At 46.0% G+C, this 24,495-nt stretch overlaps 1 protein-coding gene across 1 annotated transcript; it reads left to right on the top strand.

Annotated features, from left to right (window-relative positions):
- Window positions 1-2,738: 2,738 nt before the first annotated feature.
- Window positions 2,739-22,625, top strand: LOC147421418 (cytochrome c1-2, heme protein, mitochondrial-like). Its single transcript, XM_086503716.1, has 7 exons — window positions 2,739-2,895; window positions 11,823-12,028; window positions 12,130-12,409; window positions 12,484-12,555; window positions 12,664-12,780; window positions 22,093-22,158; window positions 22,250-22,625. The coding sequence occupies exons 1-7, from the start codon at window positions 2,818-2,820 to the stop codon at window positions 22,364-22,366; spliced, it is 936 nt and encodes a 311-aa protein (XP_086359842.1). The 5' UTR covers window positions 2,739-2,817; the 3' UTR covers window positions 22,367-22,625.
- Window positions 22,626-24,495: the final 1,870 nt, after the last annotated feature.

Here is a 24,495-nt window from a genome sequence, read left to right as displayed (position 1 = left end):
ACTCAAGAGAGGTGAAAAAATCACGATGTGATGTGAGGTAATGTGCTTTGTAGCACCAATGTCAAAATACCACACATGTGAATCTGCAGCAACTGACATGCATGCATCATGGACATCGGGATTATAGGTACACTGCACTAAAAGCCCATTCTGCATCAACATCAGTATCACAGTCTCCTTTCACCGAAGACTCAACAATAGCTGCATTTGTAGTGGAACCAGCATTTACAGTGGAACCACCCTCTTTGCTCTTAGCTGCATTTGTAGTGGATCAAGCATTTGCAGTGGAACCACCCTTTTTTTTTCTTAGCCTCTTTGGCCTTCAACTTAGGACACTGCTTGATCAAGTGATCATTTAGCTTTAGAATAATGGCAACACATCTTGTTTTGCCCTTATCACCAGAATTTCCAAACGAATTGCTGCCAGCAGAAGCATTAGGAGCATGTGATTTTCCACTTGCAAAAGAACCATAAGAAGTGGCTGGATTGCTATTACCACCCTTTCTTTGAGAAGCAGTAAAAGCCTATTCAAATGCACGCTGTCTAGTCCTGTTTTTTTCTAGAAAGTGACTCTTGCAAGGTGCACAATGCATCAAACTTGACAACTTCAGGATTTCCTTGGGTCATGAGTCTCCAAGTACTATCAAAAGTCTTGTAAGAATCTGGCAAGGGATCGAGAATAGTCTTCACAAGGGAATTGTCTGAAATGACTTCACCTGTAGAAATAAGTTGCTCATTGATATCCTTGACACCAACAAGGAAAGTGTCAATATCATCTTCCTCGTGCATAATCTTCGACTCCAGCTCCCTACACAACAATGCAATTTTTGCCTCATTGCGGCTTGCATAAAGACCAACCAGAATATCCCAAGCCTGTTTTGCAAATTTTGTTGAACAAATGTAATGGTGCGGTTTATAGACAATGCAATCAATGCATGAGCCTACGGATCCCTTACATCCCAATGAGCTTGTTTTGCCGTAGGCAAAACAATTCTAACAGCAGCCTCATCCTCAACATTGACTTACATCCTCAGAACCAAGATGTACATCCATGCCTTGCACAATATTCTAGACGCCCTTTAACACAAGTACATGTTGCATCATGTAAGCCTACATAGGGTTTGGCTGTTAGTAGTTGTCCGTGTAAAGTTGGTTAAAGTTGGCCGCTCTAAATTGACTTTTGGCCACATTGGTTTGGCTATTTCAAGCTGTTAAGGACTAGCGGCTTTTGATTTGGCTGCTAATAGTTGGCAATCTTTTGATCGATTTAGGGTTTGTCGTGTAAAGTCGTTTAAGTTTGGTCGCTTTAAAATCAGGTAAGGGTGGTGTTTGGTCATTTCAATTCGCTTAGGGCTAGCTGCTTAGGTTTAGTGGCTTTTGGTTTGGCAGCTAGGAGTTGGCCTTGTAAATGTGCTTAGGGTTGGTTGTGTAGAGATGCTCTAAATCGACTTAGGATCGCTTTAGTTCTGCCATTCCAGTCCGCTTAGATCTCACTACTTGGGGTTAGTAGCTTATGGTTTGGCCATTTCAATCCGCTTAGGGTTGGTTGTGTAAAGGCACTTAGGGTTGGCGGATCTAAATCAACTTAGGGTTGTATAGATTTTTCCATTCAATTCCGCTTAGGGCTAGCTGCTTAGGATTAGCGGCTTTTAGTTTGCATGCTAATAGTTGGCCATGTTTAGCCACTTAGGGTTGGCAGTGTTTGCCTGCTTAGGATCGTTCGCTTAAGGTTGGTTGTGTTTTAGTCTGCTTAGGGCTAGCCGCTCAAGGTTAGTGGCTTTTGGTTTGGCTGGTGTGGGTGAGTGGGTGCAATCCCATAAAACTAACTCGCACAAGCGAAACGGATAAAAAAAGACAAGATTGGAGAGGAATCCATCATGATCGATATTATGGGCATGTAGTGACAGGTATACATTTATTGTTTCTTACAACAAACACCATCTCTAATATTAGAGGCCACGTATGCCACGGGACTATTTGACACCACCTTATCAGGTGAGATCGGTGGTCCAGGATCTCTGAAAGATGTGGACCGTCTGTTTGTTCCCAAGAATAAAAAGATTCTGGCCGGTGTGGGTGAGTGGGTGCAATCCCATAAAACTAACTCGCACAAGCGAAATGGATAAAAAAAGACAAGATTGGAGAGGAATCCACCATGATCGATATTATGGGCATGTAGTGACAGGTATACATTTATTGTTTCTTACAACAAACACCATCTCTAATATTAGAGGCCACGTATGCCACGGGACCATTTGACACCACCTTATCAGGTGAGATCGGTGGTCCAGGATCTCTGAAAGATGTGGACCGTCCGTTTGTTCCCAAGAATAAAAAGATTCTGGCCGGTTATCCCCACGATTTGAACCCATCACCTCCCTTACTAGAGACATCAGCTCTCCCATTAAGCTATCGTGCGCCACTTGAAAAGAGGGTGAGAACATAATATAATATGGCAAAAGTGACGGGGTGAGGATCATAGGGTAATCACTTGGAGATCACTTTGGAATGGTTGGGGTCACACGATGATCACTTTGAAATCACTTTAGAATGGTTGGGGTCACACGGTGATCACATTGGAATAAGTAGGTTCATAGGGTGATCACATCTCAATTGGAAATCACGTGACGATCACTTGATGTTCACATTGACTTTCCTTGGGGTTCACTTCAATTGTGATCACATGACGATCACTTGGGGCTTAATTCGCCATCGGACGGCGCGAAACCAATCCCGCCGCCCTCAATTAATAGCGATCCCACCTGACACAAGTGGTGTCAAGTAATACCGCTGTAACCGTCGTGCGCTTGAAAGCAAATGGGGGTCGGCTTGCTACCACGCCGAGCTTTTTCACGGATCATACGTCGGTCGGACCACAGCTCGCGGGTTGCTCAGGTTAGCCATCGCCATGCTTGCATTGCCCTCTCTAAGCCCTCACCTGTTGTTTTCTGTTCGATCTTACCAGGAGATGGTCCTCGCTCACTTGATTCACGTTGCCCTATTGCAATTCTGCATAGTAGATCCAATCATCGAGATAGCATGAGTATTTCTTTGCTACATGCTTAGCTTAGGTCCAGGCAGACTGTCAGTGTGGGTGTCTTCTGGCTTTTCTGGCAAGCTTTGTGATATGTTCACGAGTATCCTAGGCTATTCTTGATGAATGCATCTTGTATCAATTTTAGTTTTTGAGCTTAAAGCATAAGCCCTACAAGCTCGATCTGAGATCTTTGCAACAATGACAAATAACTTCAGGAAGCTTTCAAATTCAAGGGGTTGGCCAATAAACAGAAGGAAGCCACTTAAGGAAGCTTATAAACAAAACGAAGCCACTTAAGGAAGCTAGCATGCAAACTTTGTTTGAAGAACGAGCAAGCAGTACATGCTAACACTGAACCCATGGTTGTTGCTGTGAAAGTGCACTGGAAGGTGTGGCGACAACTGAAAATGCCGGGGGAGAGAGAGAGAGAGAGAGAGAGAGAGAGAGAGAGAGAGAGAGAGAGAGAGAGAGAGTTCCTGCGGGGCTGCACCTCTGCAATAGGAGAGTACAATGTGCAGACTCAATGCCAGAATGGGGGCGCCCCCCTCTCCCTATATGGGGGTCAACAAAAATGCCTGACCCGCCTTATTTCTAACCCTATTTCCATATTTTCCCAGACTTTGGGTCATGGGGTTTGTATTGATGCCGAACAAAAAGGCCTACAAGTGGCCAGGTGGCAAAAACTAAAACATTCCTCCACATGTTAGAATGGGGAAAATCCTCACAAGGCTAGGCTTAGCCGCAAATAGGCCCCCACTCGCAGGATCTAGACGAGGAAACCCAGGAGATGACCCCTCTTAGATCTTGGGCACACAACAAAACCAGTGATTTTGGGCCAGTGATCTGGGGCCTCCAAGAGTGAAGAAGGAATATGCAAGTCCTGTACACCATTGGATCAAGAACACCTCTCACTAGCATAGACAATCTGCAAGTCCTGTACACCACTGGATCAAGAACACCTCTCACTAGCCTAGACAATCCTATCCACCACTGGCAACAAGTAGGTCCCATTATTGCCACTAGTGTATGCTTGGCGCATGGAACTTGTATCAGGCATACAGCTAGAGCTAATTCGCCCGTACACCATGCCGTGCGGGCATATCATGAAAATCTATAGGTTATAGGAAAATTCTAAGATTGAATGCACCTTCTCTAGGAACTAGTCTAGCCATCTTGCCCCAAAGTTTGGCTCACAATGCGAGAAGCCGACATACAATGCCCTATGCCCTGTGCTTGAGTATCACAAAGGTGAACATCTGTTGACTTTTGTGTCACACCATCCTCCAAAGATTGAATAGGTCCTCTAGGCTCTGCCAAGAAAGTAGGAGCAACCGTTGAAGCCTCGTGTTGAGAAAGAAATCTGACAAGGGTACTATCCATCTGCAAGTCTATGAGTCTTTGATGAAGATGAAGGTAGCAGAACCAAGTGTGTAAATGTTGGAGCAGGTGCAACAGTAACCACCTCAGTGGACTCCAAGTCCTAAGTTAACTTCTTCGGGCAATTCTCCTGAACATGCCCTCGTTCTCCACTTTTATGACATATCATTTTCTTCTTGGATCTCTCACCACGTGAAGTATGATTCTTTTGTGTCATTTTCTTCTGCTTTCCTTTCTTGGACAACTGTCTTGCCAGGGCTTCTGAGCCCCTCTCTAAACCCGGACTTCCATAACTGGTACTCTTGATCGAGCATGATAGGAACAAGGTCCTCTTTGATTTAATCAAGGCCAAGTAGAAAGCACTGTACTTGAGAGTCAAATGCATCATCAAGATAATAGCCATATCTTCCGCACAGATCAACTTCCGTACTTGAAGAATCTGATCCTTCATGGATTTCAACTGTCGAGGGTCCAAAGTGTGCAATTATAAATCTGTCTTCGTAGGTGTCATCCTATTGTAAACTTTCTCCAAGTGGTTCAAGATCTCCTGCAATGGAAAAAGTGAATTGGATGACGATCAATAAGTCTGCAGCTATGAGTAAACCTTTTCTCGAACATGGGATGCCACCAGATCTTCGATCTACCCCCGATAGAAGTTAGAACTCCACCAAATGTGCCTGATCAAGGGCAGCCCACCCAGGGTGGTCTCGTATGGTGACGTGAGTTTTGTCCACGTACGAAGACGTACGGTACTCATCGAACTAGAAAATTTTATGTCGTATGACATGGTTACGTACGTTCAAAAATAAAAACACGCAATTCTTATCCCTAGATTTTACACTTAGGACAAATAGACAATTGATTATCACATTGGACAAGAATGCAACTTGCAAGTGCCAAGTGCCGACACTCAAGAGTTGAGAATCAAGACAATGAGACACAATGGGTATGAACTGCGATTCGCATTACATATGTCATAAATTAAAAAGCTAAGTTGAGATTTGATAATCGAGATGATACAAAAAAGTAGGCCTTTTAAGCCTCAATCATGCAAAAAGTGGAAGTAGGGTCAAAAAAGATATGAGAGACACTAAAGTCTAAGAGCTTTCTCCGCTCTCATCATCATCATCATCATCTTCCTCTTGTGAGCTATGCTCATCGATGTCATCTTCATCCTCACATGAATCGGATTGTGGTGTGTCATAATCTCCCTCACTAAGGAGATTTCCCTCCTCGTCATACTTCGGCTCTCTAGGGTCCATAGTGTTGGATCTACGAATAGGCACATCCTCCAAAACAGAAGCCGCCGCAATGGAGCCGCTTCCCGAGCCTCGCGGCACATAGGTTGTAGGAGTAGTAGCCTCCATCTCACGGCCACGGCCACGAGCATGGGAAGCTCTTGCACCTCTACCTCTTGTGGCCGAAGGGACTCCACGGACAATGACCCTCTTGCGTGATCGTGTGCGAGAAACCCGTCGGTCAATCTCCTCTAGCTCCAAGTAGAGCTCGCGGAAATTTTACTCCTCCGTCATATCACGCTCTTTGTTGACACTTTTGAGAGTATCAATTGAGAGCTTGCAATCATCAACATTGACCTATTTGACAAGTTATACAAAAGTTCAAAAGAGTCAAGACTAAAGATAAAGTTAGGCTAGTTAGCACATGTGAATTGGAATGCAAAGCCATAGCCCATATGAGTCAAGAAGCAAGTGTGTAGAAAGAGGGTTTATTTGTCTAGCCATAGGCATCTCATGCATGGAGCGCAACATTCTGAGATTGGAGCGACAACAGTCTCGAATTTCAGCAGTTAGAAGATCTCAGATTTCAGCCATCAAGTCGCCGTCGTCATCACCATCGTCGTCATCGGCATAGTCCCATTGCATCAGTCCATTGCATTCGCATTGTACACCTTTGTGCAATCAAAGTAGACCACTCTCGTCGGCGAGAGTGGGGCCTTCGGAGGAGGGTTTTACAACCTCTTGGGTGTCGTATCTCTTCTCTCTCCTTCTCCGACTCATTCACTTGCACGCACAATATCCACTCACTTTGTTCGTGATCATAGCACTCTCCATAAGACGGAAAGCTCTCTCTTTCCCTAAGAACTAAAAGGAACCTTGAGCAATAAAGATCACTAATCTTGAGAAAAAACAACATTCATTCCGCTGCACCTTACATTGGTATCAGAGCTTTGGAAGTGTTCTGCATTACTCAAGGAAAGAACCACAAGATTTTTTTTTTTTGCTTGTTGCAATCGCACGAACCCAAGTTTACTTGGGCGTGGCAATTCCTAATCGTGTTTTGTTGAAGAGTGACAGGAATCCCAAGAAAGAAGGGCTTGTCCAGCCTCCCCTTGTGTCTCTTTTCACTCATTGAGATCGGACCGTGCACTTAGCGGCCGGCCAATCGACGTGAGGTGGGAAAAAGCAACCTTGGTGTGAGCGCAAGGCTGCCAAGGGGTGCGCCCGTTGAAAGGAGTAGAACTCGGGTGAAGAGAAGATCCTTCTTCAACGCGATTTGCAAGCGAAAGAAAACCTCAAGAACCCCAAGAACTCAAGAACCTCAAGAACCTCAAGAACCCAAGATTCTCACGAATCAAGGACCTCAAGAACCTCAAGACCCTCACGAACCCAAGTTCCTCGTGAACTTAAGAACCCAGACCACAAGAACCCACAAGAACCCACGACTTCAGAATGATCATCACTCGAAGCGGAATGGATACTTCGCTTGGAGGTGATGAGCATGAGAGAGGCGAAGAAGAAATTTCCTTACCAGGAGGTTTTTCTGACCCTTCCCCATCTACGACACTGATTGCACTAACTCCAATGGAGGAGTTGGCATTGTTGTATATGGAACAGAATTTACAACGCAAAGCAAGAAATGCCGCAAGAATGGCAGCCATAGCGCGTGAGCGTGAGCAAGCACGCTTGGAAGCCAAAAAACGACGAGCCACATTGGATCGTGAATTCAAAGAACGACAAGCCACATTGGATCGTGAATTCAAAGAAAGAAAAACAAAAATGGAACGCAAACAAGCAGAGAACCAAGCAAGACAAGCAGAATTTTATCGCGAGAACAAAGCACGACTGCAAGAGATGTTGCGACTCTTTTCTCAAGTGCAGGCACCGATGCAAGAGATTCGAGGAAAGGAGACTCTCTCAGTCTCTTCTTCTCCATCGCATGATACACAGGATTTGCATGATTGTATGAAGCATGATGAATTGAATGATAGTGATTTGCATGATGATTTGAATGATAGTGATTTGCATGATGATTTGAATGACAATGATAAGCATGATGATTTGGATGACAATGACAAGCATGATGATTTACATGATCAAGATGTGATTTCTCACAAGCATGATGAGTTGCATGAAGAAGATGTGATTGTTCACAAGAATGATGTGTTAGTGGATGCTTTTTCTAGCAAAGCTAACCTCGTTGTAGATTCGATTACTCACCAAGAATCGATCTTGGCTTTCGAGTCGAGGTCCACAGATCCCCCACAAGACGATTCGATAGATCCCGAAGAAGCGATCTTGGCTCTCGAGCCTTGGTCCAAAGAACCCTCACAGGAAGTATTATGTGTTCGCATGATTGATACGCACGCATTGTTCGAGTGTTTCATTCGTGACGGTTTCCTGTATTTTAGTCAACATCGTTATGTGATCCCTTTTCCTAGGCATGACATATTGTATGTTGAGCACGTTTCTCTCATGGATGAGCATGAATGTATGCGGATTGTTCATGAAAAGTTGAAAAGTTTGTAAGGAAGTCACATTCCATGTCTCTTCCTTGGCATGACACAGTTTCTGAACGAGCACATGATAGTATGAGCACCAAGCATGGGCATTGCCATTGTGATTTGCCACAGTTGATTGATTTCGATCAAACAGAAAAGATTCGATCGCATTGTTTGCATGTGTTTGATGAACGGGTTGTCACTCCGTCTCTATGTTCATCTACATTGTATGTACAATCTTTAGAGAAGACAATATTTTTTTCCTTCACTTTACATGGAATGGGTATGTTAATGGTTTTGTGTTGGAGATGGTTTCAGGAATTTTCAGCCATGGAGATTCTTGAAGACGAAGGAAGTAGGACTCTAGACGAAGTTGAAGCATCAAAGGAGCCACATAAGACTTTGTCGCTTTCGGTGCGGCCCAAAGAAGCAAGCGTTGCAGACCTTTATGAAGTTCAAGTACCGCACGACCCACACATCAAAGTGGGCCGGCGAGAGTCCCTTCCAGGATTCCGGATGCTGTTGGCGATCTCCCTCGACGCCATACAGTTCGGTACCAGTATCTCACTTTGAAAAGGAGGGGATGTCACGTGACACATCCCAACCCTATGTGTCCGTGGACAAGCTATACCACAATAGGGTTCAGTCCGTTCAATCAAGTCTAGATTAGCAGTGATCTGGCACTTTTGTGAGTCTATTCGTAGACCGTGCATGCACAGTCACTTAGCATAGATGCATATCCTCCGGTTGCACACAGCATGATCATCGGAATTCCCATCAGAATCCATTAGCATCAGTTAGGGGAATTTTCCAGTGCATTTAGCCTATTTTCCTATTTATTGGTATTTTCACTTATTATTTTTAAGTGACTTTCCAACAAAAGTAGGTAGGGCAATTTTGCTAAGTTAATATATAAGCAAACCCAAGTTAGCACTTTCTGGCAGAAGAGGCAGCAGGAGCTTCCCGCTCAACCGGCAACTTCTCAGCAGTACCCCCCTCAGCAGTAGACCCTCGCCATCCACTCCTTCCCTTTGGCGTTTCCTCCCAACAAGCCATCACCTACAAGTCCTCTTGCCTGGCGTTTTCCAACCTCAGCAAATACATCCCAGCCAGCGTTTTTCAGCCTTGACAAAAACGCCAGCATCACTTGCGGATTCAGCGTTTTTTCAGCCTTGTCAAAAACGCCAGCTCAGCAGTAGCAAAAACGCAGAATTCAACAGTTGGATTCTCACAGTTTTTAGCCTATGACACAGTAGCAGATCAGCCCCTAGACGGTTGCAGATGTTCCCCCCATTTTCAGCCATAAAAACGCAGCCAAAACAGTCATTTTCAGCCACCGAAACAGTCCCGAATTTCAGCAGTTAGAAGATCTCAGATTTCAGCCATCAAGTCGCCGTCGTCATCACCGTCGTCGTCATCGGCATAGTCCCATTGCATCAGTCCATTGCATTCGCATTGTACACCTTTGTGCAATCAATGTAGACCACTCTCGCCGACGAGAGTGGGGCCTTCGGAGGAGGGTTTTACAACCTCTCGGGTGTCGTATCTCTTCTCTCTCCTTCTCTCAGTCTCATTCACTTGCACGCACAATATCCACTCACTTTGTTCGTGATCATAGCACTCTCCATAAGACGGAAAGCTCTCTCTTTCCCTAAGAACTAAAAGGAACCTTGAGCAATAAAGATCACTAATCTTGAGAAAAAACAACATTCATTCCGCTGCACCTAACAGTTACATAGAGCATTTCATGATTATTCTAAAGGATGCCTTCATCGAGTGGCCCGGATATATGGACACACATATGCCACATAGTGCTAGAGTGGCGATTCGACGTCTCATACCATAGACCAACGTTTGAGGGCAATGGTTAAAGATCGGGGTGCTTGCCCCTGTGTAGGTGCAGGTGACAGGCTGAGCCGGTCACGCACCTTTTTGGAGGGCTGGCACTGCTTTCAGCATTGTGTACAACAGGAGACACATTGACATCATCTGCCCGCAAGCGGGCGCAGCGGTAGAGGCGCATGTTGGGACGGTGCAGGTGCTGAGCTCGATGTGTGTCAACTCCGCATTGACCATCATTTTGGTCAACCGATTGCTGCCCGTTGAGTTCAACGGGATACCGGCTGGGACGTGCTTGCCATGATGGCAAGCACCCTGAGATATAACCAACGCCAAGTTTGAGGTTCGATAGGCAGCACGGATTGACAGACCAAAGGACATGCAGGGTAAGTGGAGGTGGGGTGGGGAACAAGGAGCACTACGTTTGCAGCTGTCCAACATATGAGAGCATACGAGGCAGATATACAATCCTTTTCAAAGGACACCCACACTCAGGAGAGTGCTCTTGGAGTTGACAGACCAGAGACAGCTGGGTCGCTTCTTCCTAGAGATTCAGAGACATAGAGAGCCTCTCCTCCAGTAATCCTCACCCACTAGTGAGGGCAACAGTCACAGATTTTTAGAGAGCTGCCCAGGCCCCAGTTCCACCCACTGACATTCAGAAAGGGGTCACATTACAGCAGACATAGGTTATTTGAGCAGGCAGACACCTTAGAGCACCAGGATACCAAGCCCTGAGAGTACATCAGGGGGTCATCGGGGAGATTTGACTACGACATTAGCAAACCAGACAGAGGGAGATAGAGTGGGCAGTAGTCTTGCTACATGGGTGTGTGAGCGAAAAGTGAAGTTTTTTCTTCTTCTGGTTGTCTTCCAAAGTAATGGCTTGCAGATAAAGTGAGCGATGGGCTGGTCACAAGAGACTTGATTTTAGGGAGCATTTGTCATGCTGTCTGTACCAACTTTCACTGCATATCTTTTGACTATGACATCAGCAGACCAGACAGTGGGAGACAGAGTGGGCAGTAGTCTTGCTACGTGGGTGTGTGAGCGAAAAGCAAGTTTTTTCCGCTTCTGGTTGTCTTCCAAAGTAATGGCTTGCAGATAAAGTGAGTGATGGCTGGTCACAAGAGGCTTGGTTTTAGGGAGCATTTTTCATGCTATGTGTACCTACTTTTACTGCATATCTTTTGAGATAAATGAAGACTGGTACAAGACCGTCAATTGTGACATTTTGGCCCTTGTGCAGGTTATTTTGCTTCCCTTGTGTCCACTAAGTTCAAACAATGATATAATGCATCTTATCCCATGTGGTGTTGCTCAGACTTTTGGTGATTCTGAAGCTTCAACTTTTCAATTGTGCACACTAAAGATCAGTATGAGTTCTCGCCACAAGTGCTTGACTTGAATTTAAGATTGCCAATGTTTTGGTCAATCATTTGAGCCCATCATGATGCACCCAATTCCCTTTCTCACTTCAAAATTTCTGCTGTAATTGACTTGATCGTTTCAGAGAAAACAGAGTTCTTTCTTGTAAACATGTAGAAGTTTTTTCTTGATGCATTGAACTTGTACTACAGTTGCTTTGTAGAGATGTTTTTTGTCCATTCTTGTTTTAGTTAATTAAGAATCAAGATGAGAATTTAATTTTACTTAGTTAAAATTCAAGACAAGAATGGAAGAAATCTTTCTGTTATAGATAACAGCGCTCTTACGTGTCAGTTTTAGAACCTATCTTGCTGACCATTCATTCCTTACATTACGTGTGCAGTCTTGGATCTTCTTATTCTGAAGAATGAACTATTATATTTTTTAACTAATGTGCTGCAGGTGGCTGCTGCCACTAACAAGCAACATGATACTGGAGTCAGCAGCAGAAGACCATCTGCCAAAGCTTTGGGCTATTTAGGAGCCGGTGTCGCTGGTTTGATAGGCCTTATAGGTGTGGCCTATGCAGATGAAGCTGAGCATGGGTTACCAGCCCCACATTACCCATGGCCTCACAATGGTGTTCTAAGTTCCTATGATCACGCATCGTATGTCTGTTCTGTATACATATACTTTGCTTGTCCTTCAGTGTATAAGCTGTTAATCATGCTGTTGACGTAAAGTGGAACTATGGCATGTTCAAGAGCAGAATTCGGCGAGGGCATCAAGTATATCAGCAGGTGTGTGCCGCCTGTCATAGCATGTCATTCCTGGCATTCCGCGATCTGATTGGGGTAGCATACACAGAGGATGAGGTGAAAGCTATTGCAGCAGAAACTGAAGTTGAGGATGGTCCCAACGACGAGGGTGAGATGTACCTGAGGCCAGGAAAGCCAAGTGATCACTTCCCCAGCCCTTATCCAAATGAACAGGCGGCAAGATTTGCAAATGGAGGCGCTTATCCTCCTGATTTAAGTCTAATTACAAAGGTGAGTAGTCTCTGTGCTCGGAGACATGATATGTAATTTTTACCGGCATTTACTGTTTTTTTGTTAATGTCCAGGCTCGTCATAACGGTCAAAACTACGTGTTCGCTCTTCTTACTGGTTATCGTGAGCCACCAGCAGGAGTCTCGGTAATAATTCTTAGCCTGTGGAAATTTGATTGTATCCTGTTGTTTAATAATTACTGGTTGGATATGAATCTTACTGAGGTGTGATATGAGGGATTCCTACTCTGGCAGGTGAGGGAGGGGTTGCATTATAACCCATATTTCCCTGGCGGGGCTATAGCAATGCCAAAGATGCTGGTGGATGGTGCTGTTGAATATGAAGATGGAGTACCTGCCACTGAAAGTCAGGTACTTTGTTGAATTCCTTAATCTTGATAAAATGGGCATCAAATCTGACATCTGGGAAAAGTCCACGAGTGGAGGACCACTAAGAGAACACCTGCAGGACATTGCCAGGTGGCCAAGGACAAGCACAAAACAGTTCTGACTGTTTATGATCTGCCCCTAGGAGATGCCTAGGCACTGGCCGCTCCGCCCAAGAGATGAACTATCTTTCCCCTTCTCAAATGAAGACATACATGGAAAAAACCAAGTGTTATTCATGTGGGGAACAAGAGACAAGAAACAAGACTGTCTGTCATTAGAGAAACACACTTCTTATCGTCCAATTTCTAGATGAATCCCATGTGTTCAAAGGAACATTAGTGAAGACAAAGGCAAAAGCTAACTCCTTTAGGGATGGAGTTGCCTGAACAATCGACAGATTCTCCTTTTTGATACAGATAGCTTCATCTCTTTGTGCTAAGCAGAATGTTTGAACATTCCACCATATCAATTGAGTACGCTGATTAGCTCAGGTTTTGTGTTCCAAGAGTTGACTTCCAACTCTAGAGTCTACTCCTATTCAGGATTGGGTGAGTATGAGGATAAGGAAACTTTCCTCCTTGCCCTCATAGGTGCATGTGAGTTTATTGTGGATTTGAATTTATATTTTAGAACCCTTTCTAGTCCTGATTCTTAGGAGAAGACACTCACTCTTGTCCAGGGGTCTGTAGTATCTTTTGCATGGAGCTATGGGTGACTGGCAATGCCAATAATAAGTCAGATATCTGGAGAGACAGAACTTAAGAACTCTTGCTTGACCTTCACAGGAGAGCAATGTGTCTTCTTAAGATTAAACAAAATTAGACTTTGGTTTATTGGTAGAAAAAAGGTTGTTATCCAAAATGTCATCCAGATGAACCATAGTAACAGGGAATGGCCGTTTTCAGGTCTCCGTTCCCCGTTCCCATTCTAAGTTCCCGTTCTGAATCCCCGTTCTGTGTTTCAAACGTGAGTACCCGTAATAGGGAATGGCATTTTGTGGCAGTTGCTGTTCCACTTTCCCCGTTCCCCGTTCTAGTTTCTTGTTCTGGTAACTATGAGATGAACTACCTTGTAAGAGATCACACCAGTGATCTGGTACTGGGCAGCTGAATGCCTTATTAACCACCATACATCATAAGAAAAGGCAATGGGAAGAAATCTTAGAACAATCTAGTGACCGGCTATAGAAGGGTTCTGTATGGCTGGTCTGCAAATATTATGTGCTCAAAAGAACAGGATACATCACTGATCCTTGAACAAGACTACGATTGAAAACTTTTCCCAAATCCCTTGGATTGACAACATTGTAGAGAAGTTACAAGGAGGTTGTGTCTTTGTATAGATCTTCGCTATCAATACACAATGCCCCTAATACCATGCATAAACAGAGCCTTTAGTACACTTTTTGGGTGGTATGAATTCTTGGTATGGCTGTAGGCCTTACTAATGAGCCAACAACTTTGGGTGATGGATCGAATTTTCAGATCCCCATTGCACCCCATAGGCGCCTCCTGAAAGTCTTTGTGATAACATCCTTGTCAATGAAGAACATCGGAAAATGTTTTTAGTTAGTTTTTGAAAAGATACGCAAGCCGAAGCTCCAGATAATGTGAAGGTGGGAAATCCTACCTCACTTAAAATCATGCCTCTCAACAGTCAGGCGAGAAGGGAAAGCGAAGGTAAAAATTATTTACGAATGGCTGACACTAAAGCAAAAGCAAGCTTTTCAAAAACTTCAAACACCGAGTCATAGACCCATATGTATTGTTCCTGATATAAAACCACTTTTTGAAGTACCCTGCAAAGAGTAAAGTGATTGCATAAGAGCAATCTTGACAATATAGGATGGTGTTGATGATAATATTAACTAGAAGTTGATGGTAATATTAAGTATTGGATGACCAAATGAACCTACAACTTACACTTTCCTGTAACTGTCAAAGATGAATGGATTTTTTGGAATCATCAAGGAGTTACCTGCAGAAGCTACAATGTGATGTTTTCTTCTGAATTGTGACTAGTTGATTTGTGTTAAAACTTCTTCTTTGTGAAGTGGTGCTTTGCCATCTCAACTACATGCTCTATGTCAGTGGAGATACCCGGCTCGCTACCCCCCCCCTCCTCCTCCTCGCGCTGCCCTGTGCTGCTCGCTCGCCCCTCATCCCCCCTTCCTCTTGCTGCCCACAGCCTGCCCACATTCCTCCCACCCTCACCTCGGGTTTTCTTTCCGTGTGGGTTCACGGAGACACCGACTCGCTTCGTTCGCATCGATGCCCTCGACTCCCCTTCGCTCGCCTTCGCAACAGCAGACATAGATGGAGGATTCTGCTCCGCCACAGAGGGACTCCATTGCAGCCCCCTCGCCCGATCCCGCAGAACCCACCATCCGACTTGCTCTTTCACCGACAGAGCAAGCGAGCTTAGAGGCAGAGGCACCTTTGTTATCTGCAAGATTCTCGGCACCAGACCCAATAGAGGGGAGGTGCGCGATTTCCTTCTTGCAGAGGTGGGCAAGATCCTCGATGCTCAGCTTCTCGGACATGGCTACTACTAGGTAGAGTTTGAGACTCCCGAGATGGCGTCCAAAGTCATTGCGATGAGCCCCTTGGCCATCCGAGCAGTTCGAGCACACTTCCGAATGTGGTGCCACGGTTTCGACCCAACTACCGACGTTCTGATCGAGGAGGCAAACTTGCCCATCTTAGTCTGCTTCCCCGGCCTGCGGAGGGAGTACCTTCCGCCCTTTCTAGGATAGGCTCAGCGATTGGGACTGTCTTGGAGACACCTCACACGGCAGCCTCTGTAGCTGCCAAGGCGGCCGGCATCCCCATAGTACGTGTTCTGGTTTGGGACACCCATACTCTCTGGAAGGTCATCCTACTACCTCGGGTGAGTGGAGGTTGGTTCCGTCTGAGCGTGGAGTATTCGGGCCTCTTGAATCAGTGTTTCATTTGCAGACAGATGGGCTATTTGGCAAAGGCCTATCCTTGCAGGAGACCTCGACCCACAGCGCATGCGTAGCCTCCCAAGGTTTCGCATGGCCAGCAACCAGATACACAGGACGCACAGGCTGGTACCTCAACTGAGACCAGCGATTAGGCAATTGACGGTTGGCAGCAGGTGCCTGGCCGCCGCCAATAGGGGCGGGCTCGCCCCATTGCTCCCCCTGGTGGCCGACCTTCTGTAGCTTAGCAGCACTGGGTCCCGACTGGGAACCGTTTTGACCCCCTTTAGCAAGACCCGCCTGAGGAGACCCCGTCCACTTCAGTTTCTCCACCTCCACCTCCACCTTCACCTCCTCCTCCCTCTGACGCTACCGCTCTGCCTCCCCTGCCTTCTCCCTCCCCCACCTCCACCTCCACCTCCACCTCCTGTCCCTCCTCTCTCCTTGGTGGAGCCCACAGCCTCATCTCTTGACCCCTCCTCCACTCATCCTCAGATGCAGGGGACTGGACACGCATCTGTCGCGAGGCGAGGTAGTGCTTTCGCTATGAGCCGTGTGGCTCGAGAGGGACAGCCCCACCTAAGGCCGCCTTTTTTGGTGCAGACTTCTCATTTTGCAGCAGTCCCTAGAGGTTTGACTAGTTTTGACATTCGTAGATGCTGGGACCTCTTCGACTACAGCTTCACACTGTTCCTAGGTGACTCTTCTCGTGACCTGGAGGAGGCTTGCTTTCAAGTCCACGCCCTCTTTCTTGAAGCTAGAGGCATTTAGGCTTTGGACACAGCGATGGGCTTCTCCTTTCCGCTGTGCGGTAGGGTTTCCACAGAGTGGACCCAACACTCAGTTCTTGAATGGCTCGAGATTCAGGCTAGTGAGTTCTCACTCCACACAGGGAACTTAAGGGTGACAGATCTGGTGCAGACACTTTGGCCTCTTGCGAAGTTCAGCGTGACGCCTCCGAATGCAGCGGGTTGCAGGCACATTGTGGTGCATTTGTTTGCTGACACTCAGAGCCCTCCTTGCTATGTATTTGTACATGAGGATTCTTGGACAGAGGATGTAGCCCTTCGGGCTGCACGCTCGGCTTGGGCCTGGGCGGGACAATCACTCCTTTCGCGCTTTCTAGAGGTCGTTCGGATGCGGATTACTCCCCATCCAAACCGGCCTCAAAGATAGCGAGGTTGGTTGCTGTGGCAGCATCTGTTTTCTCTCACCGACTCCATGAGGATTATCTCATGGAATGTGCAGGGATTAGGAGGGTCCCAGTTTCAGTGTCAGAGGGGTCGGTTGCGTCAAGAGCTTCAGAGATGCCTTGTATGTGGTGAGATTGACATTCTTATGCTACAAGAGCATCATCTTTGTGAGAGCCTCATTAGGCGGTTTTGCGTGGTCGCTATGAGATGTTTTGGTCAGCTACATTTGGACCTGGAGGCATCCAGGGAGGGGTATGTATGACTATTGCGGATTCTTTGCAAGAGGCCATTGTGGGCAGAGGGATTATTGTGCCAGGCAGGGCTCAGTGGATTACTATGCAGGTTCAGGGCTGCCTCATGGGCTTCCTGAACATCTATGCGCCCAATGTGGCGAGTGCACGTGCAGAGTTTTGGTTTGATATTGTAGAGTCTCTGCCGCTAGCAGAGCAATGGTGCATTGGGGGTGACTTCAACATGTTGGACGACCCCGTTGACAACCCCGCTGACAGGATTGGAGATTGCCATTCTACAGTGCATGGAGTTGAGTTGGCAGCTTGGGAGAGGTTATGTATGACCGCGGGTTTCAGATGTGGTAGCATTCTAGCTTTGTGAGTCCCCCAGAAAGTCTGGCCTTCTCTCATTCGGACCGTAGAGTGGGAGGAGTGAATCTATCTCGGATAGATCGCTTCTACACTAGTGACCACTTTTGTGACTTGGGTGGGTCAATTTGCATTCTGGCTGGGACTTCTTTTTCGGACCATGCACCAATGATCCTCACAGTGACAAATAGACAGAGGAGAGGGAGCACGATGCTACACATCCTTGAGAGGGTCTTGCTGGACTCTGCGCTTAGAGAGCGAGTGATGGCTCTTTGGACAGAGGGCTTAGACATGCAGGACTCTCCTGCTGATAGAGTGGCCTCTTGACTTGCTCAGCTTAGTCGGCTATTTCTCCAGAAGTCTACGGCCCGCCTGGCTGCAGCGAGAGAGGAGCAGCAGTGTCTCCGACGAGGCGTTGCTTCCTTGCAGAGGATGCAGGAGCAGCATCCAGATAGTCCCTGGTTGGAGGAGCAGTTGCACCAGGCTCGCCAGGAGCTTTCTAGCACAGAGGAGAGGCGCCATGAGTTTTCTTTTCATCAATAGGCATCTCAGTGGACCCAGATGGGTGACAGAGTTCTTTGAGATAGTGGAGGAGGAGGCGTGATGGGTCAGTTGCTTCAGAGCCAGAGGACATGCATGCAGTTGCTACCGACTTTTACCGTGACTTGCTGTCAGCAGAGCCTCAGTCAGAGCGTTTGGATGCATGCAGAGAGCATGTGTGGGCATAGATGCCTTGTCTTGTGACTGAGGAGATGCGCCGGAGGCTTGAGCTGCCTCTTCAGTTAGAGGAGCTCCACGCAACCCTCAGAGTACTTCCCCGTGGTAGCTGTCCAGGTGAGGATGGTTTGACTCCCAGCTTTTGCTAGATCTCTGCAGCGCTTTTCAGTACATCCTACACACAGGAGAGATGCATGACAGCACGAGTGAGGGCCTGATTTACCTCATTACCAAGGAGGGTGGCTCCTTGGATGAGATTCGACAGTGGCGGCCCATCACCATCCTCAACTCAGCCTACAAAATTCTTGCCAAGGCTCTGAGTTTGAGGATTCATCCACTTTTAGAGAGCATTATACACGGGACACAAACAGGTTTTGTCAAGGAGCGTAGTATCCTTGACAACATCTTTACTTTTTGGGAGGCATCTGCCCTTGCGCGCCCTAGTGGTGAGGATCTGGTGATACTTCTTCTCGATTTTGAGAAGGCCTACAATAGAGTTGACTGGGACTTTTTGGAGGGCACTCTACGCAGGATGGGCTTCTTAGATGCCTGGATTAGAGGTGTGTCGGCTCTCTACAAACGGGCGCATAGTCAGGTACTTTTGTACAGTGGTAGAGGTGACCGTTTCATGCTCACACGTTCTGTCAGACAGGGCTGCCCTCTTGCCCCCTTCCTCTTTCTGCTTTATGCTGAGGCGATGAGCAGGTTTTTTCTTTCACAGTAGGTTGGTCTACGTGGCTTAGCGCTCCCTATTCGGGGAGATGAGCTACTGGATGCTGAGTTTGCAGATGACTCAGCCTTGTACTTGGAGGGCCAGGAGTCCAACCTTCACAGGTGTGAGCAAGCTCTTGAGACCTTTTGTTGTGCATCAGGCGCACTGATCAATTGGAGAAAGAGAGTGGCTTTCTCGGTTGGTAGTGCTCCTACGCCTGATTGGCTGCCAGGGAAGGGTTTCAGATGGATTCCCCGAGGGACTGTAGTTCGATACTTGGGATGTTAGGTTGGCTTGGACTTGTCTCTTGAGCAGCAGATTTCTCCCCTCCTTCTGTCCATCAGGAGGAAGTTGTTACATTGGAGCTCCGCACGACTTTCTCTGGCAGGCAGAGTTGTAGTGGCCAACCAGGTGTTGTTGGCTACTATGTGGTACATCACTTCTTGTTGGATCTTTTGGAGTTCCTGCATCAGTCAGGTAGAGAGGCTGATCAGGAACGTCCTTTGGTCAGGGCACGGTACTCAGATAGCCCAGGCCAAAGTGGCATGGCAGGTCATCACTCTTCCTTGTTCTCAGGGAGGGTTGCATAGACCCAGCACAGCAGAGCAGAGCCCTTCTTGGGAAGTTTGTTGCCATAGGATTGCTTCCAAGGGAGGAGCCCTGGAAGGAGTTTTTGCTTCAGTTGCTTAGTGCTAGAGTGCCTCAGGCTGGAGACCCCGGGCGACCTTTGACCAGATGGATTTTCAGAGAGATGCGTAGAGTTGGCTTGAGTAGGAGACTGGAGGACCGTTTTGCTGTGAGTGTGCTCTGCTCCTGGGAGCAGCTACGGAGAGACCTGGAGCAGCATCAGCCTACTTGCACAGAGGAGCGCGTGAGACAGCCCCTTGTTTGGAACCCCATGGTTAGCACTCAGAGAGGCCACTTGGTTGGTAGTAGGCCTCATGTTTCTTGGGGTCCCATGGCAGAGGGTCTAGCACGCACTTTAGGTACTGGCTACAATTCTCAGGCTTGTCAGAGGAGCTTCATAGCATCCAGCTACAGGGCATGAGAGGGGTGCAGAGCATGTGTCAGGACATCACAGAGGCAGTATCAGTTGAGTGGCTCACACCTCTCGAGTCAACAGCACCCAGATGGATGGGGGCCTTCACGCGACTGGAGGTTCTCATCGTAGCTCGCGCTTGCTTAGAGACTGTACCCCCCCCTGTTTTTCAAGCTACAGGTTGAGGGTCGTTTACACCGAGTTTCAGTAGAGGCCCCACAGGTGGCAGAGTGTTGTTTTCAGAGGATCCGAGTTGTGGGCATGTGTGGGAGGACTTGTGTCATAGATCCTGACCTAACAACTCTTGAGACTGGCCACTGGAGGCTGTGGGCTTGGGAGAGCTGTCCACTGACACGAGTGCGGTGGGATCCTGGAATGTGGTTTTGGAGGGACCCTTTCTCTTCAGCCGACCATTCTGGTGTCCCTTTCTTTCAGTACACTGTTCGATTGGGTAGTCACATACTGGCAGCACGGAGAGAGGCTCGTCCGGCTGCAGCACCTCATTGGCAAAAGGAGGGTCTCACAACTGAGTTCTTGTCAGCTTTTTGGGCGAGGTTGTGGGACTCTAGATAGCCAGTTGGGAGCTGGCTTGTACATAGTGGTCTCTCGGCAGCATGCGCAGCTCGTGACCATCCTGTGGAGAGTCAGCATCATTGTCTTTGGGATTGTCCTTTGGTACAGAAGGTTTGGCTTCGTGTCCTTCGGCTGATGCCAGCTCTTTCCACGACATGGCAATACACTTGGGGGGCAGCTGCTTGGTCCACTCTCACGGGCCCGGCACTTCAGTTTGAGCTATCCTCCACGAGCAGGATGATAGTGATGCAGGGGGGTCGACCTATACTCCAGCTTGCTATAGAGCTTACTCCACAGGAGTGGTGCATTGAGAGAGAGGAGTGTTGGGGCCTCATCTGCGGTCTTACACTTTGGTTCATTTGGCGGGCCCGCTACTTCCGCATCTTTGAGGCTCGTCCTGTACCACCAGCAGAGAAAGTTTGATATCTTTGGCTAGAGCTGATCCATACTCTCAAAGGATAGTTTGAGAGACTCCAGGGCAGCTCTGACTGCATGCAGGAGCGTAGAGAGGCGTTCCTTCGACTCTGGCGCCTTGGGCCTTTCTTCACCATGGTCCAGGACTCCAAGGTGTGCTCAGATGGCACTACCGTCCACTTGTGTGGCTTTTCCCTCCTCCCATCTCTTGATTTAGCCTCATTGTACATATGTTGTTTTTTTTTTTCATTGGGAGAGTCTCCCCCTTATGATTGTTGTAGCCCTCTCTAGTAGAGGTGGTTGTAGCCCTATGGGCAGTTTCATTAACTAATAGAAAAATCTTTCTCTCGGAAAAAAACACACTACATGCTCTATGTGTGTGGCATGTGCGCAAGAGTGTCTCGTGATGCCTAGGTCTACACCCGCTATTCTGTTGACTTTGTCAGAAATGTTGTAGTATTCAGACCATTCTATGCATGATGGAGCTTTTGGTAACATTATTATGTTGATAACCGTGAATCCGTCTTTCCTCAGCCTTGTGAGATGAGGGCTCAGTGGAGACTTGACTTCACTTATGAGGTGAGGCACTTGTACTTATGATCACGAAGGGAGGTCCTCGAGGTGACTTCTCGCCATGAAGTACAAGTGCTTCACCTGATAAAGTGAAAGGCCGGGTGGAAGACCTCATGGTAACTACCATGAGTCTATAATAACCCTCCCCCATAGGCCCTTATTCTCTTGTGCACTGAGGGTACTGGCTGCTGTGGTTGAAGAAGCTGGCTACAGCCTGTTCACAGGGATCTTGGTTAATATAAGGGTGGAAGCACCCTCGGGGAAAAGTTACGCATCTGAGCCAGTCAGCCTTGAGCTTCTCTCTATGCATGCAACTAAGGGGCACAAAAGCGGCTGTTAAAGGCCCCTTCAAAGATGGGTTTGGAGGTCCTATGGGGGAGCCCTCTAACTTGCACACCTTTAAGAGGTATATTCCGTTTTTTCCTTGCACTCATCCACATAACAATAATGGATGCTTTTTTGCTGGGACTTGTCTAGGTAAAGAATAGTGGATATGACTGTCCGTTAATTGACTTATATGACTCTTGCAGATGGCGAAGGATGTCGTAACTTTCTTGTCTTGGGCTGCTGAGCCTGAGATGGAGGAGCGAAAACTAGTAAGTACATCTTGAGTATCATCCTACTTTCTTCTCTCATTTTCAGCAATTAAGTTTGATAGCTAAGTGACACTCGCTTTCTGTATTTTAGATGGGCTTCAAAGTGATGTTTGTACTTTGCTTAGCCCTCCTTCAAGCAGGATACTACAAGAGGTGGAAGTGGGCAGCAATAAAGTCTAGGAGAGTAATTGTTGATGTGATCAACTAAAGAAGGTTTTGTTCAGGGAGTGTTTCTCAAGACATGTTAGGTGGCAGTTTACAATAAAAGGGAAAATTCATGAGTTGGAGGCGGACTTCGTTAATCATCTGCCAATGAGTCCAGTAATATGGTAAATTGGTTGTCGGCCACTAGAATGGAAAGGAGGAATGTGAACTGTCGACAAATGGTGTTATTTCAGTCTTATTTTTGTTCACTTTACTGCAACATTCTCCAATAATGAAGTGTACATAGTATGACTTTCTTGCTATTGACAGTCAGTGCGGCTGCTGGTGTATATTCCTTGTTGAGGGCGCATCATGTTCTGAATTTTGCGACGTTTTTAGATTTTCCATTTTTTTAACGAATTGCCGCCTTTCTAGATGATGCTTTAATCTGCATTTCTCAAACTTTCAACTGGTTTATTCCTTTTAAAACCAGGTATTTTGCTGCTTTCAGAGACGGAGACCTGTACATCCTCTAAACGATTACATGGATTGAGTCACGGGTGTCAATGCCAACTAGAAAAATCACTAGGTTTGGTTATCATACTTTTGACAAGCAATCCCCTCTTAATAATCGTGAGTAAACCAGAGACAGCAAAGGTGGCAATCAAATCAGCATTTAGATTTCTAGAACGGTCTAGGTTCTAAATTGGTGCCTAGGCTGTGGGTGTGTTATCAGCATGCCTGTCTGTGCGCAAGATAAATGCAAGACTCTTTCAGCAAACAAACACAGCATGTTTAAGTAATGACTGAAAGTTATGGGTTTAATTGAGTTGTCAAATACACATACTAGCAGGGTAAGAATTCATCGGTTTTGCTGCTTGTGTGTCATAGGTTCACCTTTTAGGAGTTTTTCCTTTGTGTCATAGTTTCGCCTTGGAAATTTCAGTATGCTCAATCAGCCCATATGTTTACGGTCATTTTAGAGGGTTGTGGAGAAATGCTTTGCTATTTGGAAGGACCACGATTTTGAGAAAAGCTTTTTGAGGTGTATCTTGGCAAACGTCGTTGAAGATTAAAGAGGAAAAGGGCATAATAGGTGGCACAAAGTGGGGACGAACTGAGATAGGCTTTTGGCCTGCCAAACGCCTTGGTATCCATATGGGTGAAGGTCGTTCAAGTTTGTTTGCTTGACATGTGTCCCTTTAAAATTGAAGAAAAAGAAAGCATTTCTTTTCAAATGCTATTTCCTAAAGCTTTTTTCGGCATGTTGAAAAAGACTTTAAAGAAAAACGGATTAAAGAGTATTCATAGGAGTTTGATACATAGTCTTTGTTAGAACAAAGGATTAAAGAGTATACATAGGAGTTTGATCCATAATGTGAAGTGTTATTTACAATATGAAATATTGATTCAATTTGTTTTTAAAACTCACTTATAAAGAGTCTTTTTATTTAAAGACTTCACAAAGATTCGTTTTTTTTAAATTATTCATTAGGTTTATTAAATCTATCTTTTTTAATGAAAGCATTAATATATTCTTTTGTTTTAGTTTTTAATAGGTTTTTTTATGTTATTGCTTTTATTAAATTTTTTTCATTTTTTTTCAAATAAAAATGTGTAACCTATACCTTTCACCTTATTATTTAAGTCGAGCTTTTTTTAATATGTAAATCATTCGAGAGGATGGTTGGGTTCACGAGAGTTGATGAAAGAAGTTCAAAAAGGAATGTGTCTTCACCATGGAGGCTGTCCATTGGCACAAAAGAAAATTACAGTTCTCTGGACCAACAAAAAAATTAGCAAGCCTTTTCCCTCAGAAGAGCAGTTCTACCCTCCACTTTTCAACACAAAACATGGGTCGGTGTGATAGAATTGAATCCAACAGCTACGTACTCAACAACACTACCACTAAACTACAACTCATTGGACATCAAAATTAAACATAATAAATTTTATAAAGCTACTTCCGTTCCTTGTGAAAGAAGGGAGAGGTTGAAGAAAGAATACGAAGTTTTTGTTGTCGACTCTTGTGAATTTAGCTTTTGTATGTGTAAAGAATAATATAATGTATCATTTTTTTATTATTTCAAATGACAATGTACAATGTGCATATTTCACTTTATTATCTAAGTGGGACCTTTTCTAATACATAAACCATTTGTGATTCTATATGTAGAATGGATAATATACTTT

Source organism: Adiantum capillus-veneris, chromosome 27, assembly GCF_014529385.1.
Source record: "Adiantum capillus-veneris isolate H3 chromosome 27, ASM1452938v2, whole genome shotgun sequence".
Taxonomy (NCBI): Eukaryota; Viridiplantae; Streptophyta; class Polypodiopsida; order Polypodiales; family Pteridaceae; genus Adiantum; species Adiantum capillus-veneris.
This window is presented reverse-complemented; position numbering and strand designations above follow the sequence as displayed.